Raw genomic sequence first — 18,709 nt, forward strand, 5'->3', positions numbered from 1 at the left:
AGGAGTATATTATTTAAATTCTGTTCAGACCCATAATTATCTAATATTTCAAAAACTAGATAAAGATTGATAAGAAGTGAAACCAACATGTTTAATATACTATTAGTTTTAAGAAACTCTAACGATTACTTAAAAAAAATTATAATTCCAATGCATTTTCCATCCATGATTAAAACAAAAATTAGCATAGTAGATCTTTAAGTTTTATATAAATAAATTAATATGTATAAGATCCAATCTTTAAATAAATTATAGTACCTCCAGTCCTTAATATGTGAATTAATTTAACTTTTAATTTGGTCTTAAAAATAAGATCCTAATTCATTTTGTCTCTCATATTTATTCATTTTTTTTAAAGTAGTCTTTATAGTAGTTGTATATGTTAAATGTTCCATAACATGATAGTTCTAACTAATACATATAATTAGTAAGAATGTTCTAGAAAAAATAATACCTAATTATTATAAATAACTAACTTAACAAATATTTTTAATCATGGATGTATCGCAGGCATGTTGCTCGGAAAGTAATGGCTTTACGAAGCTTTGGTCTTCTGAATAGCGTTTGATATGTTCAGAGGAGTATATTATTTTAATCATGTTCAGACACATAATTATATAATATTTCAAAAACTCGATAAAGATTAAAGATAAGAAGTGAAACGAACATGTTTAATATGCTAATTCTAAGAAATTCTAGGAATGATTACTTAAAAAATTATAATTCCAATGCATTTCCCATCCATGATTAAAAGAAAAATTAGGATAGATCTTTAAGTTTTATATAAATAAATTTGGAAAAAATAATTTGGAGGTCCCTATCATTTTCATTGATTTGAATTAGATTCTTGAGCTGTTTTTATTTTTTTATTGGGTCCTTACACTTTCCATTGTTAAATCCATTAGTCCCTACTGTTAAACAAGTACTAACTCTATTACAAGTTTTTGTTAGGAAGCAGTGACACGCCTCTAGAACATCTCCTCCCTCTTCTGTTCATGCCACTACATCTCAACCCCTCCGCTCATGGTGGAACTTTTTTTTTTTTTTGGTAACAACGAGGGCAAAGCCCAACTAAAAATTAAAACAGAAGGGGATTAAATCCCAGTAAATCTTGTTCCATAATTGTCCGTAAATGTTGCAGACATCGATCTAAGATAGCTGAATAAGAGAGGCTTTCCTTTGATAACGCATCAGCAAGAGAGTTTTTGTCTCTAGAGATGTATCTCAACTGCAAGTCCCAATCAAGGGTCTTCATGTTCCTGATCTGCATAAACACCAAGCTACAAGAGCCAGATATAGAATTGCTCAATAGCATGTCAATTAATGTTTTGGAGTCAGATTCAAGAATTATTTTCTTCAATCCCCTCTCCCAAGCTATAGAGAGACCTTTAAGTATTGCCCATTCCTCAGCTTCTAAAGCATCACATATTCCTAATCCATGTGTAAAACCTGTTATCCATTCACCATTGTGATTTCTAAAGACACCCCCACATCCAGCTACATGTCTAGTTGAAGACACAGCACCATCAACATTGATTTTAATCCAATCAGCCGGAGGTGGTTCCCAAGTTGCTACCTCATTAGTAGCAGATAAGCTACCAACTGAAGCTAAATCAGTAGCTTCTACAAAGGATTTCCAAGATTTCAAAATCATATCCGCAGGATTTGTTGGCCTTTGGAAATCACCATTAAAAATAGAACAATTCCTCTAGGTCCAAAGCCTCCATATGGACACGCCCCAAATTTGGTTCCAACAAACAGGCAAACTATTTCCCAATTCTCTTTTCAAATTTAAAGCCATCCAGTCATGCAAAGAAGCATTAAAGAATTGGGAAATATAGCTGGGATTTAAGATTTTCATCCAGAGACGCTTTGCATAGATACAATCACGAAGAATGTGAAGTACATCTTCCAATCCAGAGTTGCAATAGGTACATAAAGGAGAAGTTTGACTCCATTTGCTTCGCCAAACATTTGTTGGAAGTCTATTGTTGAAAGTGATCCACATAAAGACGCGAATTCTTTCAGCTCCCTTCCATTTCCAAATAGTCTTATAAACTTGGTTATACATATGCTATGGGCATTTTTCAATCAAAAAGTAGCAACTTTTGATTGTAAAATTGCCATGGGAAGTAGCACTCCAGGTCATAATATCACCTCCAACATTAGGTAAGGGTGGTAGCAAGGAAATAAGCCGATGAATAACCTCACTTTTCACAACTTCAGCAAGTTTAGAAAAATCCCAAGTTCCATGAGACAGAAGGAACCAACCCCAACATCTCTGTTTGTGATGAGTGAGATAAAAAAAAGTGACAAAAGTAGGAGAGCCTTCTCTGTTTTTACAATAAAAAAAAACAGAGTAAACTGAACCGCTCACTAGCAAAACAAGGCTACTGCTAATGATCCGACTACCACTGCAATCTCCCACACCTTCAAGAATCAATTAATATTTACCGAAATCTTCACTATATATACGTATGTATATATAATATTATTTTATATGATTGTGAAATCTGTAATTTTCATCAAACCATTAACGTGCATATAACTAGAGGACTCAATGGCGGACCTGAGCTTGCTTTTGATTTCCTAATAGCAATTATATATATTAAAAGCTCATGTGGGCCTCTTAATGCTTTGCCTAGAAAATCAAGGAACACTCTTACATACTCTAATAGTCTAATTAAGTTCCATTACAGTGGAAGGGTAGGGTCGAGTTGCAATGAAAAGCCGAGTCACAGTCACATGAACTGATGAGTGTGGGGATGTTGTTAGAAAACTCTTGTGGGTGACTCTCATTGTGTCGCCTAGGCAAAGGACGACTCAAGTATTAAGATGCTCCAAACAAGGTCAAGCTGAATGGTGAGAGAGATGTTTCGAAGTTGCATCGCTGCTTTCTAAACAGAAATTTTTAACATAGTTAGTACTTATTTAACGGCAAGAGCTAACAAATTTGACAGTGGAATGTTTGAGGACTAAATAAAAAGATAAAAAAAGCTCAAGGACCTAAATCAAAATCAATAAACTACAAGGACTTCTAAATTAGTTTTCCCAATAAATTATTATGCATAAGATCCCAGCTTTAAATAAATTATATAGTGTTTTTTTGTGGTGGCAGATGATCATACGTGCTAAGCGGGCTTAGCAAAGCAGTATACTTTTATAAGCATTGTGTTGATTTTGTCATCAGAAATTATTTTTTATTTAGTTAGTAGTTATTATTTTGGGGTAATATGCAAATCCATTTATCGAAGTTTTTCGCTATGTGAATATAAATACACATAAACCTTTTTAAATGAAATGAAAATGATATAACCATTAAATGATAAATAAACCTATGTTGAACCCATATTGACTAAAATAAAACGGAGAAACGGGAGCCGACGTGGCGATCATCTAAACCCACCTTCTTCATTCGCTAACAGCCTACCTTCGCCACTTTGCATTTAAACCCAGCCTGATCCTGTTATACCCGGGAGCCTCATTGCAAAATAAAACTAGCGTGAGAAATTTGAGGAGTTCTAGTTTCAATTTCTGTTTATAAGTACAGATATACTCAGATCTAGATTTCAATTCAAAGAAACTAATGAACTCATCACCAACCACTGGATTCAACATACTTAAGGCTTTCTCACAGCTTACTGCTATAAACTTCATTTTTTAGCTCGATTACAGCTTGGCTTTTCAACGGAGGAGACTGGTTTCTCTTGATCACCCACAGAACATACAGACACCCAGGTGTGCGACATCCATAATTCTTAGGTTTAATGCCCTTAGTGCCGCAATAGAGCTTTGTATAAGAGAAGTGGAAAATTCTTGGTCAAGTAAATTGGATCCACACGTAATTATTTACAGGGGTCTGACTCATATTTCATGTACAGCACAATAAGCAATATAGTCAATTTACACCACTGCGTGAAGGATGCAATAAATTTGGCAATGAACAAACATCTCCGCCTCCACCTCCACCGACTCAGCTCCAACGTACTATTATCAGGCCATAGTGTGAGTCCTTTATTTTCAACCCAATGACTGAAGCAGATGAAAAACAGGTGAATTAGCATGTTTTCTTCAACTCATCAGCATAGAAAGACCGGAGACACAGAAAGAGAGTACAAAGTGAAGGCTTCTGTAGTTCTGGCACTGTCAGAAATAGATTCCATGGGCCTCCCACATAAGCATGAAGAAAGAATAAAATGGGTAGATATCTTTAACGGCAATACGTGCAAGTTGAAGTAGTACTTGAGTGGTTTCTCATGCATTTTTCATTAGGTTAGTAAACAAATAAGCTAGGCATAACATTTATTCCACAAAGCTATCTATGAACAAGGCATGCTCCCTGAAGACGTCCAATTGCTATCTACATTGTTAGAATTTCCTAATTGTTCATGGTCTGTGAATAATGCAATATATTAAAAATTTTATATCTTCATACTGATTTATGTTGATTCCCTATCTCCTCCTTTATAAGTTACAAAGCGGCCAATAAGCTTGCAATTTCAAATTTCAAACAAATAAAAGGCCTCTGAAAGATTTATGCAGTTACACGCTATCCACAATAATGGGATGACTTAGTTAAAAAATTAGGACAGTAATGGAAAAGGAGTGTTTGTTAGATATGAGAATGTGACAGAATGGAATAGATTTCGTTAGGCGCTAAGAGCTGCAAGAGTTAAATAGAGCATGTGGTATGAAATCCTAACACAAAGTATTTAAGAAATTATTTGCCCATGAATGAATTGAAAACAAACATACATGCAAATGCCAGTAGCAATTAGAAATGGATAATTTAATCCTATTGGAAAATAAAAGGCATCCTTGCTCATTGGTCAAAAATATATAAAAAGATGCAACAAACGATGGAAGAAGGGAATAAATAAAACTCTTAACCTCAGGGTAGCAGTCTTGCCGCATAACTGTCTGGTTATTTGTATTCACATACACTAGACATGATACTGTAGCCTGAGTTGAAAATACAATGTTTTAGATAGATGCCAGCAAATAAGTGAATAACATGCACATGTTAATCATGTCCAATTAAAATCATGAAAACAACCAGACAAGAAGTGCGCTAACAGATAACATTCAGAAGCATCCTTCAGCAGGACATCACTGTGACTATGCAGACTCTTAGCATGCACGTACTACATGGTAAAATATGTAAGCATTTTACTCAGCAAGATTCAGCTCCAAACTAACCACTTTAGGATCAGCATGTCTAGAATATAAGTAGATAAAAATTCAAAGTAATTTGCAGCAGAAACAATCGGTTAAAAGTTGTGGTTACAAACTGAAATTGCCATATTTTATCTTACAACCTTGGTAGCTGATTATATTGAATTAACTTAGATAACACTTGGCACACAAGTTATTCTGATGGATTTGAATAAAGTTGATTATTATGACACAAGAATTCCCATCACCTTACTCTTGGAATTGGTATGGTAGCCTCTGTACTAGTTACTTTATCAGTTATCTTATTGTTCTCAAACAGATTGTTCCATCAAAATATTCCAACATAACTAATCAATTCTAAACTTTATGGTTTCTATGATACCCCAAGCTGAACCCGTTTCGTTAAATCAGGTTTGTTAGCAAGAAAAATCACACTCCGTGTAAATAGAGCAAGAAACAATCCTAAACTAAACTGCTCTGCCTTCAAACAAGAAAAGCCCCACTCCTGGTGCAATTATAAAGACAAAAGATTTGTGTCGCTGACGAACAAGCCAACACTCAAAATTTTCATACCCAAAAATAAGCGACCCATCAAGTCAATGCCAAAACCACAACCAAAATAGGTGAAAAGAATGAGCAACAAATGAAAGAATAGATAATTTTCTTAGACTACCTTCAATGGAAAGTTAAAGAAGAGCAGCCCCAGATTTCCTTTGACTCGCGTTTCAGCATCGAAGGGAATGACACCCTTAGCCAAATCTTCAAGCAAGTAAAAGACGTCATGGATGACCTGAAATCCATTGAGATCAAGCGTGGCGTTCATGTAGGACGAACCCCTCGCTCTGAGTCGACCACCGTTGGAAGTCACACTCCCGAGCTCTCTCCCTCGGTAACCCACCGACACGTTAATGGAATCATAAGAAAGGGAGAAGAAATTTCTATTCCGGACCTTAACAGTGAGGAAGAACGAAACGTCAAGGACGAGTTTTGGGGAGGTCTTGATCCCAATGTGATTGAGATGCAATCGGGCAACCCGAATATCGGGATCCGACGGGTAAAGGAAGAAAGTAGCGGCGGCTAGCAGAAAGATGAGGAAGAGTGCGCCGGAGCAGTAGACATAGCGACGGCGGCGACGGCTGTAGGGAGGACGGTAGGCGGGGAGGATTACGATGACGTTTTGACTCGGCGGGTCAGGATCAGGGCTAGGGTTCGCGGGGAGGGGCGAATACCGAACGAACTCGTCCTTCCCGGTCATGTTTTTCAGTTTTTGTCCGTCCACTCAGTCTCTGTCTCATTCGGCAGCCTTTTACCTCTGCCTGCCTTGGACTCTATTTTCCTGGACGTATATTACTGATTTTCTACGATGGTGACTTGGTGAGTTGGCATTTTACTTTTTTACTCCGTCTTGTTCAGCGGTGTTCATATTTCTTTTTTTAAAAAGTCAATAAAGTAAGAAAAATGACTAAAAAATCATTACAAGTAGAGTCGGAAATATAAGTTGGGGCCAGTAGGCCAGCCCGCCATAAAAGAACGGGTTAGGGTTGACATTTTACCAACCCGCCAAAAATGCGAGCTGCTTTAACCCGCACCGTATAACCCGCGGGCTGTGGCGGGCTAGCTTGCGGGTTGGCTGGTTGGTTCGCCTAACCCGCTACTTTTTTTAATTAAATTTTTCACATAAATAATATATTATTATATTTGAAATTTTTCTTCTCTCATTTATATCTCAATTTTCATGTTACATAATACATATGTAAACAACAAACATTTTTTAAAAATAAGCATACCATATTTGTAGCAAAAATTTAATAACTACAATCAAATACAAGATAATATTTATTACAAAAAAAAGTATTTTAGAAAAATATGATGAATGAACTTTAAAAAAAGTTAGATAAATACACTTCTAATTTATTAAGAGATAGTGTTTTGTATCAAACATGACATTTGTATAAAAAAAATTATAAAATTTATTAATTGATAAGTTAATGTTGAATGTTAGTCATGTAAAATATTTGTAATATATTGTTTTATATTTATATTGACTATTTTAAATGTGGTTAAATATAATTTATACTTGTGATTACTTTTGAAATTTTGTATCACCGTTTATTAGTTTAAAAATTTAAATAAAAATAAGATTTAAAAATTGAGAATTAAAAAAAAAAAAAAAATGGCGGGCTGGCCCGCCAACCCGCTGTGGCGGGTTAGGGTTGGGACTTTTCCAGCCGCACCGCATAACCCGCAGGTTGTGGCCAGCAAGCCCGCAATTCGCGGGCTGGCTCGTATTTCCAATTATAGTTACAAGCAAGTTTTTTCATTTTAATTTTAATATGCATGAGCGGGATAATAAATTTTAAGAAAAGCGGCAAAAAAATATCACCGAAATAACAAAATTGCAGAGAGAGACCAGTTTATAAAAATTATTGTCAAAACACATACTATTGTTGTCAAAACCCATACTAATATTATCATGAGTTCTTATTTATAATTTTTCTATTTCGACGTTTTTTTAATTATTTTTTCTAAATTTTAAACTAATTTAGTTAATTTTTTGTCAATTATTTATTTAAATTATTTAATATATCTAAATTAATTAACTATATTTTATATTAAGTAACAAGTACTCTCTCTAATTTAAAATATAAGATAAGTTTAATCGATTTATGTTTATCAACAAATCAGTTTAAAATAATAAAAATATAAGACATGTATTTTTTTCCCAATATATCTGTATTAATGAAGAAAATAAGTAAAAATACAATAAATGAATTAAAAAATGTATCAGGAAATATTAAATAAAACTCATTAAATGTTTACACAAAACTAAAATGTATTCCTCTAGTACTTAATATGAGTATATTAAAGATATTAGTTAAATTAGTTAATATGATTTTTTTTCTAAAACACTCTAAATTAATAACCAAAGGAGTATCTTGTAAAAAAATTAACAGGATAAATTTAAGAAAAAAATTAATAAACAAATAAAATAAGTTATATATATAATCAATATCAACTTCTGAATTAAATCCTATATGTACCGCAAAAGCATCTTATTATAAAAAAAAAAAAAGCCACATAACAAAATTTGTCCTAATATTTTACATTCAGTTTGCATGAAGATAATACTTCACCGTGAAAATATTTCATCGAGAAAAAGCAACACTGGGTGGGACCAGCCACTGGTAGTTGAAAGAAGTGTGTCCGCGGGTGCCTTTTTTTTTTTTTTGGTCCGTATCTTCAAAATTACTTCTGCTGTTTGAAAATTAGTAGGACCAGGAGCGATCCTGTGGTTGAGCTCATTTGCCGGAGCTGGAGTCTTCGTCGCGAAAGGGAGAGTAGTCTGAGAGCGAATCGCAAGGGGTTCGAGAAGCAGTCGATCCTCTCGTCGATCTCGGCTTAATGTCGGTAACGAGATTATATAGTTACTTCGTTAACATCCTTGTTCTGGCATCTTTGCTACGAGGAAATTGACTTTTCCTTGTTAGCACACTCGAAGAAATAATTTTTGGCCTTATTTATGTTGTTATATGAGGACCACTTGCTATTCCTGCTGTTCACAGCTTTATTTTCTTGCCATTGTTGATGACTTCCCTAGGTATTCATGGATGGATCTCATGAATAATGAATAAGAAACCAGACATCAGTTACAGTCTTTTATCTCTTTGTGAAACTCAATACAGCACGAAAACACAAGTTATTCATTTGGATAATGGCCCTAAATTACTCATCATGTTCTTTTATGAATCTGGAGATACTTTACACTGAACTTCTTGCATTGAAACTCCCCTACAAAATGGCATTGGGGAACGAGAACGTCAACAGATATTAAATGTTTCTCGAGCGTTGCTTTAATCTCACTCCCTAAAACCGCTATTCTATTTCTCATGTAGTCTACCTTATCAACTGATTGCCCTCTACACTAGTACAAAATTCTGCCCCTTTTGAGCTATTGAATTAGAAATCATTGACATTAGACCATCTTAAAGTCTTTGGTTTTGCGTGTATTGCTTCTGCTTCATCTGAAAATCGATCCAAGTATGGTTCTCGGGCTTGAAAGTGTGTCTGTTTGGGTCCTACAACTCGCCAAAAAGGTTCCACACTTCTTGATATTCTTAACAAAATCATTCATTTCCAGACATATCATATTCTATGAACATAATTTTCCTTTTGATACCCTTTTCTTGTGGGCATTCTACAACTCCTCTACTGCAGAGCTAAAACTTTTTGGACTTTCCTGATCCCCCCCCCCCCTCATTTCTCCTGCAATAACAGAACCTCAGCCCGAATCTCCTATTGTTTATGTTTCACCACCTCCAATCCAAAAATCCACACAGACACACACAGCACATCATTGTATCCGCAGAACTATCATTACTCACTTCAGGCCGTAGCAGGACCATTTTCCACTGGAAGAGGTCATCTCTATCCTATTTTGTCTGTTTTTCTTGCACTAATTTTTCCTCTTCTTACAAAGACTTCACCTTATCCATTTTGACTCCCCAGGAACCTGAAACCTATAATTAAGCAGTCAAGCATGACGAATGGATAAATGCTATGGTTGCTCAAATTAAAGCACTTGAGCTGAATTAAATCTGGTCTTATGTCTCTTCTGCCTTGTAAGCAACCCATTGGCTGCAAATGGGTTGATAAAATTGAGTACAAAGCTGATGGTACTATTTAGATGACAAAACAAATTGAGATTGACTGTTACATGGTTTACAAAAAGCTGCAAGCTAAAGCCATTCATCTCTTACCTATTTGGTCCTCTGCTCAGCTAATTGATGTATGTATATGCTACAGTTTTTTAGCTAGTAATGTTAGTTAATTGAGACTTCAGACTAGTTGTTATTCCTCTGTAAATGTGTACAGTATAATCATAAGGAAAAGTATCTTCTTTGGCAACAATGCTTCTTTTTGTCAGTTCCTTTAGGTTACGTCCATGTGAATTCAATCTAGTGGTTGTTGGTCCTAATCAGAAGGAACGAGCAGATGGGTGTTGATTAAGTAAGATTTGGCCATTCAGTGCTAAGCCAGTATGGAGTCAGAGAGATTCCATGGAAGTTGTTCTAGGAACACCAGCAACGACAGTGTCAGCCAGTTAAAGATGGTTAGTCGCAGAGAGGTAAACCCATCATTCATCTTTAATCCATTTCATATTTGTGAGGTTTCTGAAATGTTACGGTTCATTTTGTAGATTCTTGCCAAGAAGAAAGCCATTCAAGAACTCATAAAAGCAGCATATTTTGTGAAAGACCATATTGCTTTTTTCCCCTCATTCTGCCATTATGATAAAAACGGTAAGAATATCGGAATATAATTTACTGCCCATATCGTAAAATAGTGATTCTTCATGGTAGTAATATCAATAAGCCTACAATTTGGTGGTGTGATTAGATGGATATTTTTCTTCATATTAATCTATGGTGAAACTTATTTGTATCAAAGTAGATCGGTCATTATATAAAAAGGGACAACTGTAACATATGAAATTCTGGTTCAATAAAACTTCCAACTATGGAACAAAACTATTGCTCGAATTTCAGAAGTACTACTCATTCTGTATTTGGTTTACTGTTCATTCCTAAATTATAAGGCCACTCCTTTGGACTGTAAATTTGCAAGGGAAATTATATATGGTCAAAGTTCTTTTGTAGCCAGGTGGTTTCAATGTTTCTTAAATAAATTTTTGGCTAGTAAAAATGTTTGTTAAGTAAATTTCTGCTACACATTACACTGCATTTTGTTTGATATAAGAATTTGGAGTCGATGGAATTTAGATGAAGTGAGAAGCAAGTGAAATTCAGAATAATCACTTTTTAAAGTGGGATTGGTTTAGGGGGTAAACTGGAAGTTACAGGAGAAATGGCAGTTAGAGGGTATAGAAAAAGAGCAGGTGTGATGGAACTTGAATTTTACTATTATTTATGTGGCAACTCCAGACCTTGGCCCATGTGATGGACCACTGTTTCGTTGATTTGAGAGTACCCTCTATCTAAGCATCTAGTACTAGAAATAGAAAGCAGAATAGAAGAATCAAAACGGTGCATAGCATTCCATCCTCTTGGCATTTGAGAGACTAGGATACTCTCATCTGAAACTAGAAACTCCATACCCCCTCTTAGTGCCCCCTCTCTCTTGTGCACGCAACTGCAAAAGCGAGTTACATGTTTCTGCCCGCTCACCCTCTTTTCCTCTTCAGGCTTGCTTCATCTTTCTTCAGCATATGTGAGGCCCCATTGTGCCATCCTCTGGGACGCATTCCTTTTCTAGTATAAAATCTCCCCAGTGTTTACAATTTTTGTCGAAGTAACTGGGGGAAGTATGGAAAAATTACAAAAAGAGGTCTGGGGAGAGTGCCAACCTCTCAAATGCTAGTCTGGGATCTGTTGTATCTGTTTTTGTCTCTCATTCCGTGCAGCTGTTGTCTATGTTTCTTTGTTGTATTTTTCTGTTTCGGAGTTAATTTGTGGTTCTTTGTGAATTATAAATTATTGTGATTTTTCCATTGCTGTCTATTTTTCTGTGCTAAAATTTCCATGAAATGCTTGTGGATTCTATCACATTTTCACTTCCTCATCTCCTGGCAAGTTTCACATTTTGATTGATCATTTTTGTGCTTCTTGGCGCCCTCCACATCAAATATTACTTTTAGGTCTCTCCGTGTATTTGGAATCTGGGCGTGGCGATAAATTGTCCATTACTGTTAAGAACTACGTTCAAAATCTTCTCAAGGTAGAAGTAGTTGTCTATAATCCCCTCGCTGTTTTCCAATTTGTTGAAACTTCTACAATAATTTTGGAAACATGTCATTTTTCTCCTGTTCATAGCACTGTCTCTGTTTTCTTTTTAGTGTCTACTCCAATGTTGCACTTAGCTTCTTCATTATAAATGGAAAATGCACCTGATTTGTCTTTCCCTTGACTACAGCAAAACATGGAAGGACATTATGGCTCTGAGTGGCTAGTGGAAGAAAAGGTGAAGCGCAGAGAAACGGTTGCTCCGGAAGCACGTTACATATTTGTGCATGAGGTTACCAACACAAATTTTAATGAGAGGACAGCGATGTTAATTGGGGAAAAAACTTCAGCTAGCTTAGAAAATAGTGGCCCCCTCGTTGGATTTGTACAATACAGATTTATTGTGGAAGAAGACATACCAGTGCTCTATGTGTATGAACTGCAGCTTGAGCCTCGCATCCAGGGGAAAGGACTGGGAAAGTTTTTAATGCAACTAATCGAGCTTATAGCCCAGAAGGTGCTGATTCTTTTTTCACGCTTAACTGATTTTGATTAAAACCTTGAAGTTTTTCTGTGCTGCTAAGGACAAAACTAGTAAGCATGGAAGTGATGGGCTGTTAAATTTCAAAATATTATAAGTGAGCTCTCTCTCTCTCTCTCTCTATCTCTCTCTCTATGGACACACATGCACAGAGTCAGAGGAGTTTTCTTTGGTGAAAGATTAGAGGAGGAACTAATAATCATTGGATTAAAAGTAAATGGTCAAAATTCAATATTGATGCAAAAATCAAAGAATATATTACGCATATCTTAATGGTGGGATTTGGATCTTATATATTCAATGCTTGCATTTATATCTTGGGATTTTACGGCTCCACATCAATATGCAGGCATTTTCCTGGTCTTATGAGATTTTGATGATCAAGGTTATATCAGAACTGCAATCCCTGATCTGCTCTCTTCATTTATTGCAGAACTGCATGGGTGCTGTCATGCTAACCGTTCAGAAAAAGAACTTGTTTGCTATGAATTTCTATATAAATAAGATGAGGTACAACTTATGTATGCGGCCAAATTATATTCCTTTCTGAAATCCTTGCTTAGCAAATTTGAAAAGGATGGAAGGAAAAGAAGGATTCTTTTTGCATGCCACCAGTTGTTCTTGTTCGCTACATGTATATTTCAAGAGGAAGACATTCCATTTAAAATAGTTTGTCATACTGGTTGCTCTTTTTTTTTTGGCCAAAGTATTGAGTTGGGCATATCGGTTTATTGCTTAATTTCATGGCGGTGTGCCATTCTTAGGATAAATTAAACGTTTGAATCTTGATGAAAAGCATTGACAAATAATGTATGGACTAGTTTTAAGGGGAAAAATTGGTGATAACCTGAAAGATTGATATGTATTCAAAGATTGTAGCTGACATATTCAAATCACAGGTTCAGAAATAACTGTGTTCTATGTAGACCTGATAGCTATATGCGGGGATCTTATCCACAATATGATTATCACGAGCCTTTCTTTGTTGTGCTTGATTTTTTTGTGTTAGGTGACGTCTACTTTTAATGATATCATTTAGAACGATCCCATCCATGAAACTATGCTAGTCCATATCATTTTTAGCTGGAATTTGCTGTTAGAATACCTAGGTGAATCCTAACTTTTTCTAACTATATTTTTCGTCTATAATTCCCAGTTCTTCTCTATGTTACATTTGTCTTTTGTTTAATTGATCAAATTGTCATCTATACACTGCAGATATAACATATCAACTATGTCTCCATCAAAGGTTAACCCAATGGTATATTGCTGTTTTCATTGCATAATGCTAGTGATATCCCCTATTTTCTACTCTAATGAGTTGCAGCATGTGTACCTTGTGCAGATAGGGAAGGAGAGTAGTTACGAAATTCTTTGCAAAACATTTAATGAAGAAGCTAAAACTAAATTGGAGGTAAACACTAATTGTTTCATCAACTGTCTGAATCTGAAATTTCTACAAGAGCTTTTTCTTTTTGCAATTATCTGAGGTAATGACGTTTTCACTATTATATCGGACTTCTATTTTCCCCTCAGATTCCAAAATTTGAATGTATGTCTCAGAAGATTGTTTCTGTTTTAACGTCTCCTTCTTTCATGCCTTGCATTAGTTGTGCTCAAAAGTGGTTTCAAGTTTTGTATGGTTGGATTGTATGTGTCCTCCGAGGGACTTTCGAACGTATCTGTGCTAACTGGTCATTGGAGCTGACAAAGATGGGGGAAATAACAATTTAGAAATATTTGTAACCTTATGTTTCTTTCTTTGAAAGACATGGAATTGGAGACCTCCCTAATTATGCTGTAGCACCAGATGTTACATGAAAATGTATGGTTAATGATAAAATCAAATCTCAGGCGGCTTCTTTGTTTAGGCTTGTGCTGTAGTGGGGATGGAAAACAAAAATACGGAGTTGACATTTCATCTGAGACTTTTTCCCCCACAATTATATCTATTATTGTTTTCTTTATCCATAAGGTCTACTTTCTGTATGCAGGATCCAGGATGAATTGAAGGAAGTTATCATGCTGTGCGTTATAATTTTTCAACAGCATGAATTAGTTGGATGTACTTGTTCCCATGGCCATGAGAATCTGTTGAATTCTTTTATGATGCTTTCGTCGTCTACTTTTAAAACGCAGAGTTCTCTAATAGTGAAGAACACAAGTTTGATGGAATTTAGTTCAAAGTTTTGTGATGTTGAAGGAGTTTAACTCGGCTTCTCAGTATGTAGTGCTAAAACTGAAAACTGTCAATTTTGAATGAAATTTACTACTTACTTTGGTTTTAAATATAAAAACTAGTTTGAATGTTTATTTTGATTTAAGTATAAAAGCTTCATTCAATTTGCCTCTCAAATTTATAATTTTTTTAAAAATTATTTTTATTGATTGTATATGTAAAAAGGAGTTCTTATTTATGGAGTAATGATAAAAAAGGGTATCATAGAGAAAATATATATACATTTACTGTAAATAATTAATTTAACTATTTTTTTAAATATTTATAAGTTGATTATCTAACTTTTATATTTAGTATAGGATTTAAGTTTTGATTTGATCTTAGCCTTAAATATAAGATTTATTTTTTATATTTGTTAATTTTTTTCAAATTAATCATATTAATACTTCTTAAATCATAATCAAATAAAAGAGAAAGAAAAAATATTAGAAAAGATAATTATAATGTTTTTAAAAAAATATGTAATATTTTTTTAATTAAATAATTTATTTAATTTTTTAATGTAATTAAATTAGTTAAATAGATTTTATATTTAGAATTAGAAGAGTAATAAATATTTTGCGGAAGACATTCCGCCGGAACAAATTTTTGACACAGCGCATTTGGCGGAGTTTGTGGCGTCAGAATCTTGCATTGGTTGAGCTTCTATTTTCGTGCATTTGAACAGTCTTCTATTTTTGTGATAGTAATTATGTATTATTGTTCTGTGAAGGTAATTATGTCTTTTTGTATAATAGCCACCATTGTTTTAGAAAAGTATATAATATTTTGATATAATCACACAGTTTTGTAGGAGTATTAATATTTTTTTCACACTTTTGTCAACACCTTTAATTTTAAAAATAAATCAAAACAATCAATATAAGTATGTTCATTAGAATTTTAAAATTTTTTATGATGATAACATATTTTCCCACATATTTTTAAATTTTCTGTAAATTATTATTATCAAAAGTTCTCACATTCTTTCTTCTTCTTTTTTGTTGACCAGGAAAGTTCTCACATTCTAAAAACGCTTGAAGTCAACTTTCGATTGAATAAAAAAACGAGTAGATTGACAGGATAATGTGTATACAAATATTTATTCTAAGTTCTTTTAACAAAATGCATAATCTTATATATCTCTAAAATTAAATTTTAATTAAAAGGAACATAAAAGTTATGTTTTTGGGACTAGAGCTTTTACCTTAATGGCCTACGCCTAAAACATTAAAAAAAAAAAGAAAAGAAATCTTCCATATGATTAAAAATTCAAAAGTCAAGATTGAAATTGAAGTATTTTCTCCGCTTCAGCTTGTTATTTGTTTTGGGCTTATCATGTTACGATCTCAATTAATTCAACAAATTGCAACCAGCTGTCCTTTTCAATGAGAAGGCGAAAGTCTACGTTGAAAAAATTGAAATGTTCAAAGTGATTATATCAAGAGAGGTTAATAAATTAGCATCCTTCTGGTTTCGAATAATGGTATATCGGGGGAAAACAAACTCTATTTCTTAAATTTATATTTTCTTCCTAAACTACTCTAATTAATTACATATAAATTGAGTATTAAACATCTTTATTGATGAGAAATTGAGAATAGCTAGTGTTAACGTAAATAAAGGAGTATTTTAGAAAACCAACACATGCCTTTATAAATATTTAACTTAACTTATTTTTTAAGTCTTTATAAATTAATTATCTAATTATTATATTTAAGAATAGAAGAAGTATTATTACTGTTTAAACTAACAATAATTAAAAAAAAAAACGTTGGGTGAACATAACTGATGATTCAACAGTAGGAACAACTAGCAATATAGTATTGAGTACAGATAAGGTGCATCCTCGTATGGTTCATTTCATTGCAAGCAATATATATATATATATATATATATATATATAATTAAATATGAAATGATAGTGATCAACATATTCCATCTTTTCAATAGGGCAGGTGGGATAAGACCCATTTCTCATCCATGATTATCCCTTTGGAAATTATCTTGTTTCTTTACTCTTTGAAAAGGAAGAACATAATTGAAACAGGAAGAAGACAGCGACATATACATATATTTATATATATGAGTGTGTAAAAGATAAGGATACAATAATTATGGAATTGCCATGTCATTCTCAAGGTCGGCCACCCTCTGTTGTTGTCATTTTCTTGCACTGTGGATGAGATTTTGGCTAAAATAATAGAAATTCCCCAATCCATTTTCATTATTCTACGCAATTCCACTAATTAACAAAGATCTATTCCGATCAAGAATCAAAATCATGTGGACGCGTGAGCCAGATCTATCAGCATCATCACAGAAACAAAAAAGAAATTAAAGAAACAAGTTATGGTAAGAACAAAACCAGGTAGGTACGTAGATCATTCATGAGAGAACTCGATCAGAACACAGAACACAGATTTACATAACAGACGGATACAGAAGTTCTTAGTGAAGAGATCACAAGGCGAGAATAATCCCAGAGCTTTCTACCACAATAATAATAACAGAAGCATCGTGAAGAATCAAAAGAGCACAAGAAGAAGAAGAAGAAGATTATTTAAGTAGCAGAAGATGGAGGAGAAACAGAAAGGGAATGCTTGTTGTGACCAGGCATGGAATTAGAGCGTTTGATCCAAGGGTTTGATGAGGAGGAGGAAGAAGAGGATGAGCGATGAAGACGACATCGGAAGGAGCCTTCGTGGGTGGTGGGAGAACACAAGCAGTGGCCTTTTCCGGCGCCGTTGTCGCTCGTCGGGGAGGTTGAAACCACCAGCTTGCCATCGGAGGCCTGAGAGTGAGAAGCCATGGAGGATGAAGTGACGAAGGAGATGTCGCAGAGAGCCAAATCCAGGACAGGAGGAGGGAGCAAGCAAGCAGTTACAGTCTCACATGATAAGGAATCATAGGACCGAACCCAACATTTATTTATATAGCAGAGGCTGGTGCGTGGGTCCCACCACCAAAAGGACCCAAAAAAATCTACCAGGTGGTGCGCCCTCATTAATGCACTTGTTTTTCTATGTTTTGTGATATCTCATCCTCTTTCAGGATTTTGGATAAACTTGAGAAAATATAAAAAAATTATTTTAAATATAAAATATAGTTTACCTGTTTATGACGCATTGTACTACAAATTAGAAATTACATCAGATGTCCTCAAAGCAAAAGATGTTATTAATTCTTCAAAAAAATGCTCATATTTAGCACTTCTCCTATTCTTAATATAAAACATAATTATTGAGTTAATTTTAATCTTAAATATAAGATTTATTTTTTATATTTATCAATTTTTTCTAAATTACTCTAATGGATACTTTCTCAATCATAATCAAGTAGAAGAGAGATAGAAGATATTAAGGAACATGATTATGGTGTTTCAGAAAAAACATGTCATATTTCTTATAATTAACTAATTTACTTAACTTTCTTCATATAATCAAATTAGTTAAACAGGTCTTATATTAAAAATCGAAGGACTAGTATCTAGCAGTATATGGTGCAAACTCTTGATAAAAATACACTTGTGTTTAATAAATAAAATAAAATATTAAAAATACTATTCATATTCATTTAGCACCAATATTTTGGAAAACTATCCTTAGCAAATCACTTTTCCGTCTATGTTATACTGTAACCTGTGAAATATTCCAAAAAATGTTCTATAAAGCAAAACGGAGGGAACATTTTGGATCTCATATTCAAATCAGTTCAACTTAAATTTTAAAAATAAAGAACATCATTTTTTCAATTAAAAGATCAAAATGCCATTAAAGATAACAAAAGATAAAGCACATCATTTAAATTCCAATGATAACAAGATTTGCTTGAACAATGGTTAGAATTAATATAAATGTGGTTTAATTAGTCATAAATAAATTAATATGTTTAAAATAAAATAATTATTTTTCATAATAAAAATGTATATTTAAATTCAAAAAAATTAATATATATAGTGAAAAAAAATTCACCAATCCTCATGATCTCATACAAAGCATATGTACTTTTTTATTTATTTATAATTTTAAAACA

The 18,709-nt window shown here is 33.8% G+C and overlaps 2 protein-coding genes across 5 annotated transcripts; one reads left to right on the forward strand and one right to left on the reverse strand.

The window, feature by feature from the left end:
* Positions 1-3,627: 3,627 nt before the first annotated feature.
* LOC114744460 (uncharacterized) lies at positions 3,628-6,448 on the reverse strand. The gene is made up of 3 exons (XM_028932631.1): positions 5,849-6,448; positions 4,891-4,962; positions 3,628-4,032 (listed from the first exon to the last, which is right to left on the reverse strand). Exons 1-3 carry the CDS (start codon positions 6,428-6,430, stop codon positions 4,021-4,023), a joined length of 666 nt encoding a protein of 221 aa, XP_028788464.1. The 5' UTR covers positions 6,431-6,448; the 3' UTR covers positions 3,628-4,020.
* Positions 6,449-8,454: 2,006 nt separating this feature from the next.
* On the forward strand, positions 8,455-14,721 carry LOC114744452 (N-alpha-acetyltransferase 40). 4 transcript variants are annotated; one of them, XM_028932623.1, is made up of 9 exons: positions 8,455-8,583; positions 10,100-10,300; positions 10,373-10,475; positions 11,831-11,910; positions 12,106-12,432; positions 12,890-12,966; positions 13,675-13,717; positions 13,802-13,870; positions 14,451-14,721. In XM_028932623.1, exons 2-9 carry the CDS (start codon positions 10,214-10,216, stop codon positions 14,460-14,462), a joined length of 798 nt encoding a protein of 265 aa, XP_028788456.1. In that variant the 5' UTR covers positions 8,455-8,583; positions 10,100-10,213; the 3' UTR covers positions 14,463-14,721. The 4 variants fall into 4 exon arrangements, with proteins under 4 accessions (XP_028788456.1, XP_028788453.1, XP_028788454.1 ...); XM_028932620.1 differs by lacking the exon at positions 14,451-14,721 and adding an exon at positions 14,067-14,421; XM_028932621.1 differs by lacking the exon at positions 14,451-14,721 and adding an exon at positions 14,067-14,421 and having other exon boundaries at positions 8,455-8,579.
* Positions 14,722-18,709: the final 3,988 nt, after the last annotated feature.

The sequence above is a fragment of the Neltuma alba genome, unplaced genomic scaffold (genome assembly GCF_004799145.2).
Source record: "Neltuma alba isolate B1F8T4 unplaced genomic scaffold, ASM479914v2 tig00004369_pilon, whole genome shotgun sequence".
Taxonomy (NCBI): domain Eukaryota; kingdom Viridiplantae; phylum Streptophyta; class Magnoliopsida; order Fabales; family Fabaceae; genus Neltuma; species Neltuma alba.

Coding starts and splice junctions, on each gene's coding strand:
- LOC114744452 (XM_028932620.1), top strand. CDS start 10,214: ATGGAGTCAGAGAGATTCCATGGAAGTTGTTCTAGGAACACCAGCAAC. Junction 10,476..11,830: donor CTGCCATTATGATAAAAACG/GTAAGAATATCG, acceptor TATTACTTTTAG/GTCTCTCCGTGTATTTGGAA. Junction 13,871..14,066: donor AAGCTAAAACTAAATTGGAG/GTAAACACTAAT, acceptor GCCTTGCATTAG/TTGTGCTCAAAAGTGGTTTC.
- LOC114744460 (XM_028932631.1), bottom strand. CDS start 6,430: ATGACCGGGAAGGACGAGTTCGTTCGGTATTCGCCCCTCCCCGCGAAC. Junction 4,963..5,848: donor TCTTTAACTTTCCATTGAAG/GTAGTCTAAGAA, acceptor TTTTCAACTCAG/GCTACAGTATCATGTCTAGT.